The sequence below is a fragment of the Brassica rapa genome, chromosome A06, assembly GCF_000309985.2.
Source record: "Brassica rapa cultivar Chiifu-401-42 chromosome A06, CAAS_Brap_v3.01, whole genome shotgun sequence".
Classification (NCBI taxonomy): Eukaryota; Viridiplantae; Streptophyta; class Magnoliopsida; order Brassicales; family Brassicaceae; genus Brassica; species Brassica rapa.
The window spans coordinates 808,438-823,467 of record NC_024800.2 but is presented as its reverse complement, the minus strand read 5'-3'; the positions used below and the strand labels follow the sequence as shown (position 1 = coordinate 823,467).

The 15,030-nt window shown below is 43.2% G+C and overlaps 3 protein-coding genes across 3 annotated transcripts; 1 reads left to right on the top strand and 2 right to left on the bottom strand.

Moving 5' to 3' along the window:
- Window positions 1-250: 250 nt before the first annotated feature.
- On the bottom strand, window positions 251-3,615 carry LOC103871123 (mitogen-activated protein kinase 18). Its single transcript, XM_009149349.3, has 10 exons — window positions 3,322-3,615; window positions 2,827-3,235; window positions 2,628-2,755; window positions 2,499-2,558; window positions 2,020-2,169; window positions 1,770-1,925; window positions 1,468-1,679; window positions 1,294-1,395; window positions 1,030-1,196; window positions 251-936 (listed from the first exon to the last, which is right to left on the bottom strand). Exons 1-10 carry the CDS (start codon window positions 3,343-3,345, stop codon window positions 542-544), a joined length of 1,803 nt encoding a protein of 600 aa, XP_009147597.1. The 5' UTR covers window positions 3,346-3,615; the 3' UTR covers window positions 251-541.
- LOC103871150 lies at window positions 3,321-14,390 on the bottom strand. Its single transcript, XM_033272776.1, has 2 exons — window positions 11,433-14,390; window positions 3,321-11,356 (listed from the first exon to the last, which is right to left on the bottom strand). The coding sequence occupies exons 1-2, from the start codon at window positions 14,388-14,390 to the stop codon at window positions 11,273-11,275; spliced, it is 3,042 nt and encodes a 1,013-aa protein (XP_033128667.1). The 3' UTR covers window positions 3,321-11,272.
- LOC103871122 lies at window positions 8,724-9,735 on the top strand. Its single transcript, XM_009149348.2, has 2 exons — window positions 8,724-8,939; window positions 9,059-9,735. Exons 1-2 carry the CDS (start codon window positions 8,817-8,819, stop codon window positions 9,689-9,691), a joined length of 756 nt encoding a protein of 251 aa, XP_009147596.1. The 5' UTR covers window positions 8,724-8,816; the 3' UTR covers window positions 9,692-9,735.
- Window positions 14,391-15,030: the final 640 nt, after the last annotated feature.

Genomic DNA, 15,030 nt, shown 5'->3' with positions numbered 1-15,030 from the left:
TAGTATTAGATAATAACTTTTAATTTTAATTGCTCTGTGGTCAGCAATTCAATTAAATGACTAATTATAAGGCTAAGAAGATTGATTTACGGAGAAGAAAGACCTAAGGACCAATGACTTTTCTTGACTCCCACGTTTCTCGGCTTACTGATTCTATATATTCTCTGATAACCAAAAGAGATCTCTCTCATTGTTGAAGAACAAACCTCCAAAAGGGAGTGTAATGGGACCGATCAAAAAGTTCAAGAAGTATATAATCACAACAATCTTCTTCTCTTCAATGAACTACGCTTATAACAAATTCAAAGACTACGGAGCCAACAAGATAACCGAAACGATAACCGGTAACAACCCTGAATCAGACTGATCTAAACCGAACCTTGTTCTTGTTCTTGTGAGTTACTACTTCTGCATGTCTTTTATTACATCACTGCAATTAAATCAGAGCCTGCCTGAAACAATACTTTACATAAAAAGCTAATGCCGGAACCACCTGGTTCTTGTTAAAGATCCTGTCTCAAATGATGTTTGCTTGATGAGTCTACGACGCTGCACTGTAACCAACTGTGCCTACGTTCCGGTGTGCTGCTACTGCAACCGCTGCGGCTGGACCAAACTGTGATTGTGCTTGCAACAAGGTAGCATCAATGGCCATTTGTGTGTTGTTGTTGTTGCTTGATTGATCTGTCTTGGGGAGATGTGACTGGAAATAAGGGTTTGTTTGGTTGGTCCTAGCAGCTGGCGGCGGCACGGCAGGACTGTATTGGTGGACGAACTCTTGAGGTTTTGGCTGAGACAAAGCTTTATCTGAGTTCATCATGGTGTTTGCTTTGAAGTAACAGTGAGGAGATGATACCGCGCTTCTGAAATAAGCTTCTTTGTGGTTCCTCCCATTCTCATAAGATGCAGATGGTTCCACAACACGACTTGATCTACCTGTGCAAACACACACACACAGAGATTAAACTAGTTTCATGGCTTATATACTAAGTTTCTAACTTTAGGAGGTTAAGCGATAGATGTTTTTACCTGATGGTGGTGGTGCTCTTGGTGGAGGTCCTAAAGCTTTAGTTAATGAATGTCCTGAAGGAACTGCTCCATTTCTTGAAGGCTGCTCGAAATGAACACGTCTACTCTCCGTTGCACACAAGTTGGGTTGACTACTGGAATGGACTACACTTGAGTGTACTGTAGACCTGTGGAGAGAGGGTACAAAATGTAGAATAACAGATGAAAACTCTGCTTATGGTGGATCTCTACAAAAATGTTATGAAGCAACCGAAGAAAACATACCGAGGAAGTGATACGTGCTTCCTCTCAGGAGGTATGACCGGCCCATTCCTACTGCTATTCTCCTCTAAGTAATTGAACTGCTTCCTAAGATGTCCTATTGCGCTGCAACCAAGAAGTCAAGAACATTAGCAAAACAGATTAGATGAAGTGAATGATTAGTCAAAATATACAAACCTAGGATATACAAAACTTGAACCCTCAGATCCGCTCATGTAGTCCTTGAGCAACTGAGGATGGTACTCTAATATCTCCCTGTAAATAAGTTCCCTAATGTCATCCTTTGTCAACCTTCTTCTCTCAAACTCAAACTCCATCTTCGAGATTGGCTGACACGATGGCTCTCTTTCAATCTTAGAGAGACCCTTAAAGTAAGGATCAGCCAATGCCTATCAGGAAAAGAAAAAAAACAAATAATCAAGAGAGATACTCACAATAATCTAATAACAAAGAAGCTTAAAGATGAGAAGACGAGAGACCTCAGCAGCAGTGGGTCTATCCTTTGGATCAAACGCCAACAGCTTCTGCAAAAGTCTGACAGCTAAAGGATCTGCTTTGGAGAATTTTTGAGAGAAGGTGACTGGATCTTTCTTCCTCATTTCACTCAAGTATTTTCTAGCTTTATCATTTCGTACCTGTAATCATATAATATAGATGTTTTAGCTATATATGGTGCAAAAATGAATTGTAAAGCAGAAGAACAAAATAGGTAATCATTCAAATCATTACTCCAGAGATGGTCTCTGACTTTGGTGAGCCAAGAAGATCAGTAATCAACTCAAGCTGATGAGCAACGCTTTTCCCCGGAAACAATGGCTTCCCTGTTAGCACCTCTGCAAATATGCACCCAATGCTCCAAATATCTATAGCTGGAGTGTACTGCCAAAAAATAGATAGTAACAAATAAATCAGACTAAAATGAGAAAAATGAATAAAATAAAATTCAGAAAAAATGTGAAGCGTTTATTTTGCAGGAGAATGCAAAAGAAACCACTCAATGGACATAATAACCTGATACAAAGGTTACCTGATTCACAGGTTTTTCAACTTCCGGGAGAGTTCAAAAGTCATCCCCTGAACAAGAACTATTTCAATTATCCCACAGGGACACTCACACAACACTATACAACTACTTCTACACTAATCATATCTACTACACAAGAGATGAGCATAGACCAAGTGCATAGAAGAAAAGAGTTTTATAATACCTTAGAAAAGAATGATCCACATAGCTCAGGCGCTCTGTACCATCTCGTTGCAACATAGTCCTGCATTGAAGACAAAAGTCAAAAACACAGAACAGGAGAAAGCTACAAACACACAAAGTGGCTACAAACCGTCCAAAAGACTGTTGTGGGAGTATCATTAAACGCTACTCTAGCCAATCCAAAGTCACAAACTTTCAACTTGCAGTTCGCATTCGCCAGTATATTCTTCGGCTTAAGATCACGATGATACACATTAGCTGCACCCAAAAACAAATTCATTACAACCATAGATTAAAAACAAAACATGCTTCCAGAAAGAGAACCGTACCTGTGTGCATGAACTTCAAGGCACGAAGCATCTGATAAAGAAAAAACTGATGATGCTCCTTAGTCAAATCATCATTAGCCTTAATAACCTGATGAAGATCAGACTCCATGAGCTCAAAGACAACGTAGATGTCTCTGAACTCCCTCTTGGAAGGCGGGAGCAAGATGCTTTTGATCTCCACTATGTCCGGGTGCCTCAGGAGCCGGAGAAGCTTCACCTCGCGGAGCATACGGAGCGCGTCGGAGATGTGCTCGAAGACGTTGTTGATCTTCTTGATAGCGACTTTCTCTCCCGTGTGCGTGTCCACGGCTGCGCACACCACCCCGTAGCTTCCTTTGCCGATCACTTCGAGGATCCTGTATCGGTTGGCGTCGCCGTACTCTGTGAAAAAGTCCATCTCTTTCGTGTCCTGGTGGAATCAGATTGTATGATTAGGACATAGGAGACAACTTTAGAGAGAGAGAGAGAGAGAAGAGAGAGGAGAGAGAGAGTAACCTTCTTCACTTGGTTTTGTTGCATCTTCTTCAAAGTTATCGACTTTAATCTCGCCCTGATTGGTTCTGACCGATACGAACAAACCCAGAAACTCAAAATCTCAGAAAGTGATCTCAGAGTGGAGTGATCGAAGAAAGTTAAGATCTTTGAATCTCTAGAGAGAGAGAATTTTCAGAAACCCTATAACTCTCGGAACCTGAGGAGTTCTGCTAAGCCGTGAAAGTGAAGAAGAGGATAGAGAGAGGAGAGAGAAGAAACAAAAACCCTAGATCCAGAGATCGGAGAAGACGATGCGAGAGAGAGAGAGAGAGAGAGAGAGAGAGAGAGAGAGAAAGAGAGAGAGGGATTTATAATGAAATTTAAAAATGAGTGGTAGTTTCGTTATTATTAGGAACTCTGAGGGTGAAATTTTAAATTGTTTTTTTGTTTCGGCGACCTTTTTTGAAATACGACTTCATTGGTTAATAAAGCCAACTGTTTGCTGGATTTGGACCGTTTATTAATTCTCTTTCTTAGATTTTTGACCCCTATCCGATATTTTAGTTTAAATTGTATCCGTTCTTTTTTGCTAAGTGGTTGATTTAACCTCCACGTGATGTCTCTTGTACCAATTTGGTTTTTTTTTTTGTCAAACCAATTTGGTTGGAAAATAAATTTATCTACTAGATTTTCTTATGATAATAATACAAATATTTTATTTTGGTAGATTATAAAACAATTAATTCCTCCTTCCTTTTGAGGAAACAATTATCCATTTGACATTTTTATATGTAAACAAATATTTGATTTTAAGATATTGGTTTCAGATTTGGAATTAATTATTAACTCGTTTTAGAGATTTTACTACTTCAAAGAGGAGGATATACACAACTTGAATATATTGGGATAAAGATACCAACAAACATTCCATGTATAATTCAAACCAATATCAAGAAAACGACTTTCCATACATAATCTAATGGTTGGATTGATATCTGATTATCTGTCGCTTTGTGTTTTTAGTCAATTTCTTATTTTTGATAATAATAAAATTCAAAAGAAAATCTGATGCTATTGCAAGAATAAAATAATCAAGAGAGTAACAATGTTATAAAACGTGTGAAGCTAAATGAGCTGATATTCACATGTCAATATCACAAATTGGCGTTTGTAACTATTGAAAAGACCAGCTTTTAGTGTCTGGCTAAAATTGAAAGTTTTATTTCATAAGGGGGCAATTCATTAAAAGGTTAAGGCTATATTAAATATCATCTGATCTAAATTTAATATTAATAAAAAAATCTACATTATTGTTCTTGTTGTATTTGAGACATTCAAACATATATAAGTGAGTTGCAAAGTTGGTCCATTACTTAAAGCATGAAAAAGACAGTTTCACATATATAAAAACCATATTATTAACTTTTATAAAAAAATGAATAGAAACTCAATTCATATTCTATAAGATGTCATATATCTTATATTTGAAAGCGTTAGAACTTAAGTGGAATGATACTTTTGTGCATATCTTTATTGCCTTTTCATTGTTTTCTAACCATATTTAAGAGTTATTAACACTGCAAGACAGTTTTATGTTTTTTTTTACACAGAAAGGCAGTTAATGCTACAAGGGTAGTTTTCTAGGTGAAATGTCTTAATTTACCCCTGAAGTTGTAACTCTCTCCTAACTGAAAATTTTGGCGCCGGTTAGGTTTCTTATTTCGTTTGACATTTTGAAATTCGAAATCTGATGGAGGACCCCACCACCTTTTAACCCTGGCTTTAGTGGGTGGATTCATTTAATTAAAGAAATACGACGGGAGTTACCTTTTACAGAGAGAGGGAGGAAAGGTGAAACCCAAGAACCGCCGTAGGAGATGGAGAACGATGACGGAGGCCAACGCGGTAACCGCCGCAAAAGCTTACGACACAACAAAAATGTCGGCGTCGATGTAGGGGGAAGCATATCCCCCCGCAGGAGTTCCCGGAATAGAACGACGTCGCCGGAGGAGGAAGCGACAGGGAGGGCCAAGCGTTTGTCTAAACAACCCGCGAATGGTAAGTTCGTGAGAGTTTTATGTTGCGTTTTTGTCTACTCAAGTACTAACCTCGTGTTTTTGTTTTTTTTTAGAGAAAGACGGGTGCGATGAAATTGCAAAGCGTTTGCCGGAGAGGCTTTTCGCGACCGATCGGTTTCCGAGCGAGAGGGTAAATATGTACTCTACGGTTGATTTTCTGTTGTGGATTCGCGACGTTCTGAGGGGAACTCCGGAGATGGAATTGTTGTTGGGCTCTTGTTTTGGAGGCCTATTTCGGATTCCCGCCCGTAGGCTTTTCGCCGGAAAAGTTGTGCACAGTCTGATGACGAGACAAGTTGTTACGAAGAAAAAGTACGAGATGTGGCCCGTTTTTGGTGGGAAACCTTTGCATTTCTCTCTTGTGGAGTTCGGTGAGGTTACGGGGTTGCCCTGTGGCGAGTTCGAAGATGGCTACAGGTTTGATTACCAACTCCAGGCGACGGACGAAAATTATGAGTTTTGGGGAAGGTTAATTGGAAGAAACCGCAACGCCACTGTGGAGGATCTCATGGCGATGGTGGAAAGCGACCCGCAGATGTCTGGGGAGAAGAAACTGAAGCTCTGTTTGATAGTTATTGTTGATGGTGTGTTGGTGGCGACTTTGCAGAAACCAAAGCCAACTCTGAAATATGTCAAGTTGCTGGAAAACCTTGATGAGTTTTTTGACTTTCCATGGGGGAGGGAGTCATTTATGTGGACGCTTAGTACTCTTAAGCCGCCCCCTAAGGTGTTTGGTAAGCTCGAGGATCCCCTGGGTGTTTTTTGCCAAAAACTAAGGCAGCAGACAGTGAAAACTGTAGGCTTCCCTTTGGCATTGCAATTGGTAGCATTCCGTTGCGTTCCTAGTTTGGCGGCATTTGTCGGAGGCGACGATGCCGTAACTATTATGCAGTACCCAGAGCCAGCAATGCCGCAACATGCTGGTCTTAGTGTGGTGCATATTAGGAAAGCCGAGCACGACCCTTTGGTAAGCATAATCTGTAAGTAGGATACTGTGCGTTTTATATGTTTACTGAGTGTACATCTATTTGTTTGTGTACGTGGCTGAATGTGGGCGTATGTCCATATGTATACAAAAATGGCTAGTATATTATGTGGACATAAACTTGATAGGCGTGTACGAGTTTTGTTGTTTGTGTACCAGAAATGACTATTGTACTGATTATTTTATTTATGTACATGCAAACACACGTAACGACTATTCACATTTGGGGTTTATAGTGTACATGTGTAAAAGCTAACTGGTGAACGTATTTGATTGCAGTTGATAGTAGAGCCAATGATGGAGATTAGCGGGGATCATGACGATAGGTGGGGATTATGGGATGACGAGACTTACGACAAGAAGGTGGATTACATGGTGCAGTTGTTGAAGGACGGTCATATCTTTGAGAAGGAAAACTGGTTAGGTGGTGATGCCCTCGACCCCTTGTTTGTTTACGAGGAGAAACCAAAATCCCCGAAGAGGAAGAGAAACGTGGCAGCTCAGCAGGAGCCTATCCGTAAACAACGTAGGATCAGTGGGTTTTTTAGGAGGGGCGGGTCTAATAGTGTAGACACCGAGAAGTTTGCTGCATTGGAGGGGCGGGTGAACGAGTGTTTTGTGGAGGTAGAGAAGCTTAAGAGTGTGTGCGAGAAACAGGGTAGGACTATCAAGATTCTGAAACAGAGGCTGAAGGCTACTATTCAGAAGAAATATCGGCGAAGTGCCATAAAGGTTAGGGGTGCTGATGCTAAAAGGCAAGCTGTTGATAAAGATCCTGATACGACAACCAGTCTAGCTCCAGAGCATAATGCTGACGTTTGTGGGGAATTAGACTTTCCGGAAGGTGGGAATCTAGATGGCTTCCCGGGGCCCGACGAGCAGAGGGGGGTCGCGGAGGTATTTTTTGCATCCCCTGCTAATGTTGGTTTTTTCTTCACAGTCGCTTGTTTATACAAATTAAAGGGTAGCTTTTTACAGGCGGAACATGCTGAGAACGCCCCCGTAGAAGTGACAACAGACGGAATAAGCCAAGTGGTAAGTACTTTTAATTGTGCAGGTTGTTGGGATGTTCTCTGTTTGAGGTTTACATTTTTTGAGAACCATTTACAGGAGCAGGGGTGTTTGGATGATCTGGTTGGCGCTGTGATGCGGAAAGCTGGGGTGTTATCTGAACTTGTCGAAGCAAAGGTAGTACATTTCAAGCTCTGAGTATACATAATCACTGCCTTCTTAGTAGTGTTTACCCCGCCGTGTGATAACCTGCAGGGGCAGGGTGGAGTGATTTTGCTGGAATCAATCCCTGGCCCACCAATGGTGGGGATGTCAGATCTAAGCGTAGCACCAACACAGGCTGGGGTAAGCTGTGAAGACAGTGCTAAGCGTTCTGGTTTGGTAGAAGAGTTCATGGTGGTGAGCGGTGAAAATAAAGACAAGGTAAATTTTTCTCTCGTTTTAGATTTTTCTAAGCTTAGGAACCAAGTGTTCACAGTTGGTTTTGCACTGTCACCTGCAGGTGGAGAAACCTATGGTGGTGGATAAAGTGGTGGCGGAGTTTCCAGTCCCCGCGCCCGTCATCATGGTGAGTTAACATTTGTGGTACAAAGCCATTCTGTGTACACATGTGGTGTCCACAAAGTTTATTTTGTGGACGTTTGTACAGGTAGCTAGTATTCCCGCAGCCGGCCTTACTGGAAAGCCCGTGGGTGGATCTGCTGCCCCGCCTATTGTGGTACAAAAATAATTTTTTTTTATTATGTGTGAATTTTTTTGGAGATGTACGAGGATACAGTTTTTGGAACCACGAACATTTAGTCTTACGTGTACAATAACAAATAACTGTACACACGGCCTTGCAGGATGAGATAGACGTGGACAAGAATTCTGATCAGGAACAGGAAGTCGTGCCCAATAGCACAGGCGAGGCGAATATAGTGGTAATGTTACTCGTTCTTCTGTTCCCTGCAAACTCAACCTGATTCCGTAGGTGTACAATAACAAGCAACTGTACACAAAGGCCTTGAAGGATGAGATAGACGGGGACAAGAAATCTGATCAGGAACAGGCAGTCGTGCCCAAAAGCGCCGGCAAGGCGAATGTAGTGGTAATGTTTTACCTTGTTCTGGTGACTCCTAACTCAACCTGATTCCGTAGTTGTATTCTTTGCAGGTTAGAGATGATGAGATTGGTTCAGGTGACGATCTGACAGATGAGGACGCCGCTGAGGTTAAAGAAGGAAGCGGGACTGTTGTTCTGAGTGATTCACCAACAGAAGTGGCTCCTAAGCATGTACCAGTGGCGGACGAGGAAGAACTTGCTGCCTTGCTTTTGGCCAAATCTCCTCTTGCTTTGCAGGAGATGGTCCCGTTGAACGAAGACGTAGATTATCCCTTTTTTGAGAGAGTTTTGCAGGCCAATCCGAAAGCGTACGATATTTGTCAAGTTGCTGGACTGTTATGTACATTACTGTGTTAATTATTATTTTGTTGCGCAGTATGCATGTGGATGCTGGGGGGCGTGATCTTGACAATGAGTTTTTCCTTCAACTAGCTACACCGGGCGTTTGGGTTAATAGCACGGTATATCCGTGGACTGTTTACGTTAGACTTTGTGTTTAATGCCGCTAAGTACTCAGTCTATGGAATTGGTAGTTTTGTTTTTGATCCTGAAGTTGCTAGTGTTTACTTTTGTTGAACAGCATATGGAAGTGTTGATGCAATACAGCGAGAGGCGTTATGGGCTTGGTGTACACTTGGAAGGGGGTATGTTCCTTGCACCATGGTTCACTGCTCACATGCAAGGGAAGGGTAGGTCGTTTAAGGCGGCTAGGCGTAAAACTGGAGTAGCAGGGGATGCAAAAATCACTAATTACCTGACGAGGCCTAGGCAAAGATGGGGTATGGAAGTTGACCGGCTGTACACGCCAATGATTTGGGAAGGCACTCACTGGGTGGGACTGTGTATCAGTCTAACTGAATGGACAATATATGTGTTTGATCCTTATCCGCAAGGAAAGACGATGGAGCAGGTAGAGGAGTTGTTGGAGCCTGTGTCGACAATGTTACCTTACGTAGCTAAGAAGGTGTGTCCTCCTGAAGTCGTGGGGGAGCGTGCGCAGGTACCGTTCCGAGTTGAACGGGTTACTAGTTTGTATGAAAACAGGCGCAGCGGTGATTGTGGTCCTGTGGCTGTTAAGTTCTTGGAGATGCATGCAACTGGTGACCCCCAACCAACGATGGCGGGGCTGACAGATGATCTTGTGGACATATTCCGGAAGCATTATGCCATGGATATCTACAGAGGGGTGGTTGTACCCTTGTATTTGCGTTAGTGGGTGTATCTCGAACAACCTTTTTTTGTTGGATTGTAACTGTTTAGGCGTGTGGATCTATTGTGTCAGTTAAACGTTTGCTTGCTTTGTATTATGTGTTGGAATGAAACGGATATTGACGTAAACTAAGTCGTATGGAGGCATGTTTTTTGGTTAGTGTTGTTTTAAGTTTTGTTCGTGATGTGGGTGAGAATGAAGATATTTGTGGAATGAAGTGATGCAAACAACATCTCTGTTTGTTAAGTAGTGGTGTGCCATAAACGTTTTTGAACATGATGTATAAAATTGTTCGCACTATGCGTTGGAAGATACATCACTTTGGTGTACGCTAACGTGAATTAAGAAGCTTTGATATATTTACGATTAGCTACGTATGTACAAGGTATGCATGACTATCGTACTGCCTTCGTATGTACACGGTGGATACGATCTATATGGACACGTTAGTCACGATGTATCCATACTACGTATGTACACGATAGTCATGTTGCGTATGTACACGGTTGTCTCGATGCAAGCTACGGTGTACACACACGGTTATCACGATGGATATGTACACGACCAAAGCAAATCTACATGAAATATCACGATGGATCCATACTACGTATGTACACGGTAGTCACGTTGCGTATGTACACGGTTGTCTCGATGCATATGTACACGACGACATCTACCGTTTTCTGTCGTGGTGGCTTCCGTGTACAAACACGGTTATCACGATGCATATGTACATGACCAAAGCATATGTCCATGAAATTTCACGATGCATATGTACACGAGCAAAGCTACATTACAGGTCGTACTGCCAACGTATGTACACGGTAGGGACGATGCATATGTACACGATAATCCCGATGCATATGTACAAACCGTAGACGTAGGAACCCGGAGATAAGCGGAACACCGTGTACATATGCATCGTGACTACGGTGTACATACGTAGGCAGTACGACCAATAATGTAGCTGTGCACAAAACGGGTCAACCGATGTGTGGGAGTTATCGTGTGCGTGTTGTGAAAAAACGTGGACAGGTGCTAGGCCACATCAAGAGGACCTAATGTGTACATGTGTAGTGGTTGATAAATGGACGAGTGGTATTTACGAGTGTACAAACGAGTGTGCTCGTATGTAGGTTGTATATAGGTGCAAACTTTGGTATGACAACGAAAAGGTGGAGGAAGAGCTTCATAGTACATGAAGATGTGGTAGTATGTACGAGTTTGGGAGATTCAGATGGGGTTGAATGTACGAGTTTGGGAGATTTGTTGGTGAGCGGAGGATATACATGATTTTGCAGAAGTGGTCAGTGTACGAAACGTAGTGTGTAACAGATGATGTACATGATTTTAGTACATGCAGTTGGGGGCATCAACCTTATGAAGACATGTTTGCTAAGAGAATTTAAAAGTGTTGATTGCAAATAACATAAGTGAAGCAGTGAAGCGTCTTCAACAAAAGCAAGTCAAGCAATCCGAAAAGCAATATCCAAAAATACAACCCAATAACAGGGGAAAAAGCGCTTGGCATGGTGAAGGCGCTATCCAAAAGATCAAGTCTGTGGATATAGGATTCACCAGAGATTAGATGGGCAGTTTGCATCTAACCCGGTTGTGCCCCGTCACACCGCAGCGGCCGCATTTGTTAAGTTTTGTTTTTTTGGGAACCTATTAAAAAAGAACAATGATGGTTTAAGCAAGTTGACGTAGTTCAAAACTAGTTTGTAAAAAATTTTTTGCTGACCTGGAATTCACCAGTAGAGGGGATGCGTCCGTCCCTCGGACGGCCTGAAGGACGGCGGGTATTAGGAGGCTGTAGATTGAGAGAAGCAATAGCAGGAGGGATAGGGATCTCTCCAAAAGGGGCCTCCGGGTAGATGACACCAGCGTAAGTGTCTTTCCATGTATGGGTTCTGTAGCAATCTCCGACGAGTTGGACATGGGGGAGACCGACTGAGTCAGCAACAAGCAATGCATGTCCGCAAGGTATTTTGAGTTTCTGGAAAACTTGGCAAGAGCAGACTTTGGTGTCTAGAGCCACCGTGTAAGAATGGCCAAAAACACCCTTAACTTGGTAGCTCCAATCTGTGATGTTTGAGATTTTACTACCTTGTGTTAACCTAATGTGTGTGTCAATAACAGCAGCGACTTCTGGGGTGACAGCGCCCCTGTGCTTTGAAGACTTGGTTCTCCTAGCAGAAAACCAACGTGTCAACATCCGCTGGATGAACATGAATAACTCAACAACTGGGGAGGGTCTGGATTTCTTCAGCGCGTTGTTAAGTTGCTCGGCGACGTTGCTGGTTAGAAGATTGTATCTGTTTCCGAGGAAGTAAGTCCTCGACCACTTAGCGGTGCCGATGTCTTCGAGGTATTTGGCGCAAGCTGGATTTGATTGGCGAATTTTTCCAAAGTTGTCGTTAAAGTCTTTGCGTTTGAATGAGAATGCAGCAGCACAAACAAGTTTGGCAAGTCCCTTGCTCTTGTAACGGGCGACAACGTTCCTCATGATGTGGACGATGCAGGCACCGTGATGCGCATGTGGGAAAACAATTGCCTTTGCTTTAAGGAGTGAGATGTGGCGATCTGAGATGATGGTAAGAGCAGGTGAGTCAGCAATTATCCTTTCAACCTTAGTCAGAAACCAGAGCCAAGCCCCGTCGTTCTCTCCATCAACAACAGCGAATGCTAGTGGGAAACCTTGGAAGTTGGCATCTTGACCGGAAGCTGTTAGTAGTACGCCTTTGTATTTTCCAGAGAGATGTGTGCCATCAATTATGAGAACGGGGCGAATCTTACGGAAACCCTGTATTGAAGCGCCAAAGGAGAGGAATGCGTAGAGGAAACGGGAATCACCAAAATCGTCAAGTTCAGTTTCAATGGCTGTGATGGTCCCGGGGTTGGTCTGTTTCAACCTTTCAAAGTATGCAGCAAGGTTAAGATAGGAGTCCTCTGCATTACCAACAGTGATGTCGACAGCTTTTTCTTTCGCACGGTGACATTTCATGTACGAGGCAGAGACACGCAAGTCCTCCAGCACCAGTTGTTGTAGCTGAGCAGCTTTTGGGCCGTCATTTGGTTCACCGTAACGGGAACGATAGACATGAGCAATGACTTTAGAGGTGGCCTTCGTCTTGTATTGATCGCGCAGGTCCAAAGGGCATGTATGATCCAGCTTCGCCTTCTTTATAGTGTAATAACCACATGTAGTGAGTTCTTTGGCATATATGCGCCAATCACAGTGGGTGTCGTGGCAACTGAGCACAAATGAGTTCCTTGTGGTCCGGGTTTGCCTAAAGTGAAAGCGCTTCTTGATAGCATAGATAGCTAAGGAAATTTGACAGTCTTGCTTGGTGGCGTATAGCTTTCCCACGGTGGGCTCTGTATCGTTCTCGTCTAGGTTAAGATCCGGTACATCATCAGCCTCGTAAGAAACGTCGTCATAGAGAGGGGGGATATCAAATTCCTCATCACTAATCTCAGATAGCGGCCTAGTCTCCCGGTGGGGTGGGGTCTGAGGGATGGGCGGGTGCGGGTGAGCGTGTTCTGGTTGTGGTGTACGCGGAGACGTTTCACCTCTCCTTGTTTGCGTGTACGGTGTTCTAGGATGTACACCCACATGAGGCGTGTGCGGAGTGCCAGTTGGCGTACGCGTGTACGGAGTATCGGAATGTCCACGGGGGTAAGGAGTGTGGGGTTGATCTTTTTGCGCACGCGTGTACGTCGGGTTAGATTGTCCAGGCGGGCGCTCCTTCTGGTGTACACCTAGAAAATCAAGGTCTCTCTTCCAATCTGTATCATCTTCGCCGGATAAACGGACGGTATGGTCAAATACGCTGCCGGTAGTTGATTGATAGGTTTCAGGGGCGGTTTTTGGAACATGTAACCCTGCCATGACCTCAGCTGCATCGGAACCACCCAGGTTTTCCCCTATCAAAGGTTCCCAAAAGTCATGGTCAAAACCACTAAGCGGGACTGTCTGGAGAGGGTCTGAAGTATCAGGCTCGGTATCGTCTTCGTCGTCTAGTTGCCAATCTTCGGGGATGTTGTCGGGGTCCTCATTGAACATTTGTTCTAGCATTTCATCTCCGCATGAAAGTGTTTCGTCTTGGATTGAGACACGGATTCTTTTAGAGGGACCTGGGGGTGGAGATGTACCATCAGAATAGGGGGGAATGTTTTCGTTAGTTGGGTGGAGGGGGGTTTCTTCAAGGAGTTCGTCTTCATCAAAAAGAGAAAAGCTGGGGATTTTGGAGGAGGTGGATGAAAGAGGGCGAAAAGGGTTGAAGTTTGGCTTTATGGGTTTGTTGGGTGTTACTAAAGGGTGAGGATTTTCAGCAACTTGACTTTGTTGCGGTTGCTCACCTTTTGCATCAAAAGTGACAAACAAGTTCATGGTTGGGTTTATAGCTAGGTGGTGGAGAAAATATGATATGGCCCCGTCGTTGGTCATGATAATCGGTGGAGTGGTGAGCCCTGTCGCAAGCTCCTTACTGTTAGGAGGCCAATAACTCAGAGTAGACGGCGGAGCTGGGACGGTGAACGTGTAGAACTCCTTGGCGACATTATCTCGAAGCTCAGACAACGATACTCCAGGGTGAATGGGCACGATCCTGGACATCTTCTTCTTGTCGATTACAAACTCCCAGAGCTCACCAGCGGAGGTCCATTCACCGGGGATAACCATGCAGTGGTCGGCCATGGAGAACGGAGGATGAAAACGGTTTCTGCTTCGTGAAAGGACGGGAATGAAAAACAAAGAGGGGAGAGATTAGATTGACTTTTTCATGACCATGAAATCTAAACCGTAGATGTGTAAAGTGAAAAAGCAAATCAGAGGGCTGAAAAAAAAACAGATATAAGTCTTGTCAAGAAAAAGTAGAATAAATCTGGACCATCTAGGAGGTGTGGGGATCAACGGCTGTGGGAATCTCCCGCTAATAACAAAATCTAGTTAAGTTGTGGGTTGGTTAGCACATAACTAGGTAGTTGGTCCAAAAGGAAGCTGTTAGTGGAAACTGTGTTGGTATAAGAAACTGTCTTTATGTGATATTAAAAAGTCAAAACTGCCTTTTGGTGTAATTGTTTCCATATTTAACTACATTAAGAATGAATTGGTCATGATATAGGACTGACCAAAGATGAATCAATCAAATGAATCAATGATGTCCTATCTCTTTAGACTAGGCTCTGTAGCATACAGCATATGATACTAAAATCAGCAAACATTGAATAATAATAATAAACGAAGATATGAAGAAAGAAACTGCATGAGTCACAATTCAACAGAGGGGGACATAATCACCACCATTCACCACATGAATCATGCTTTTTGTAACTAT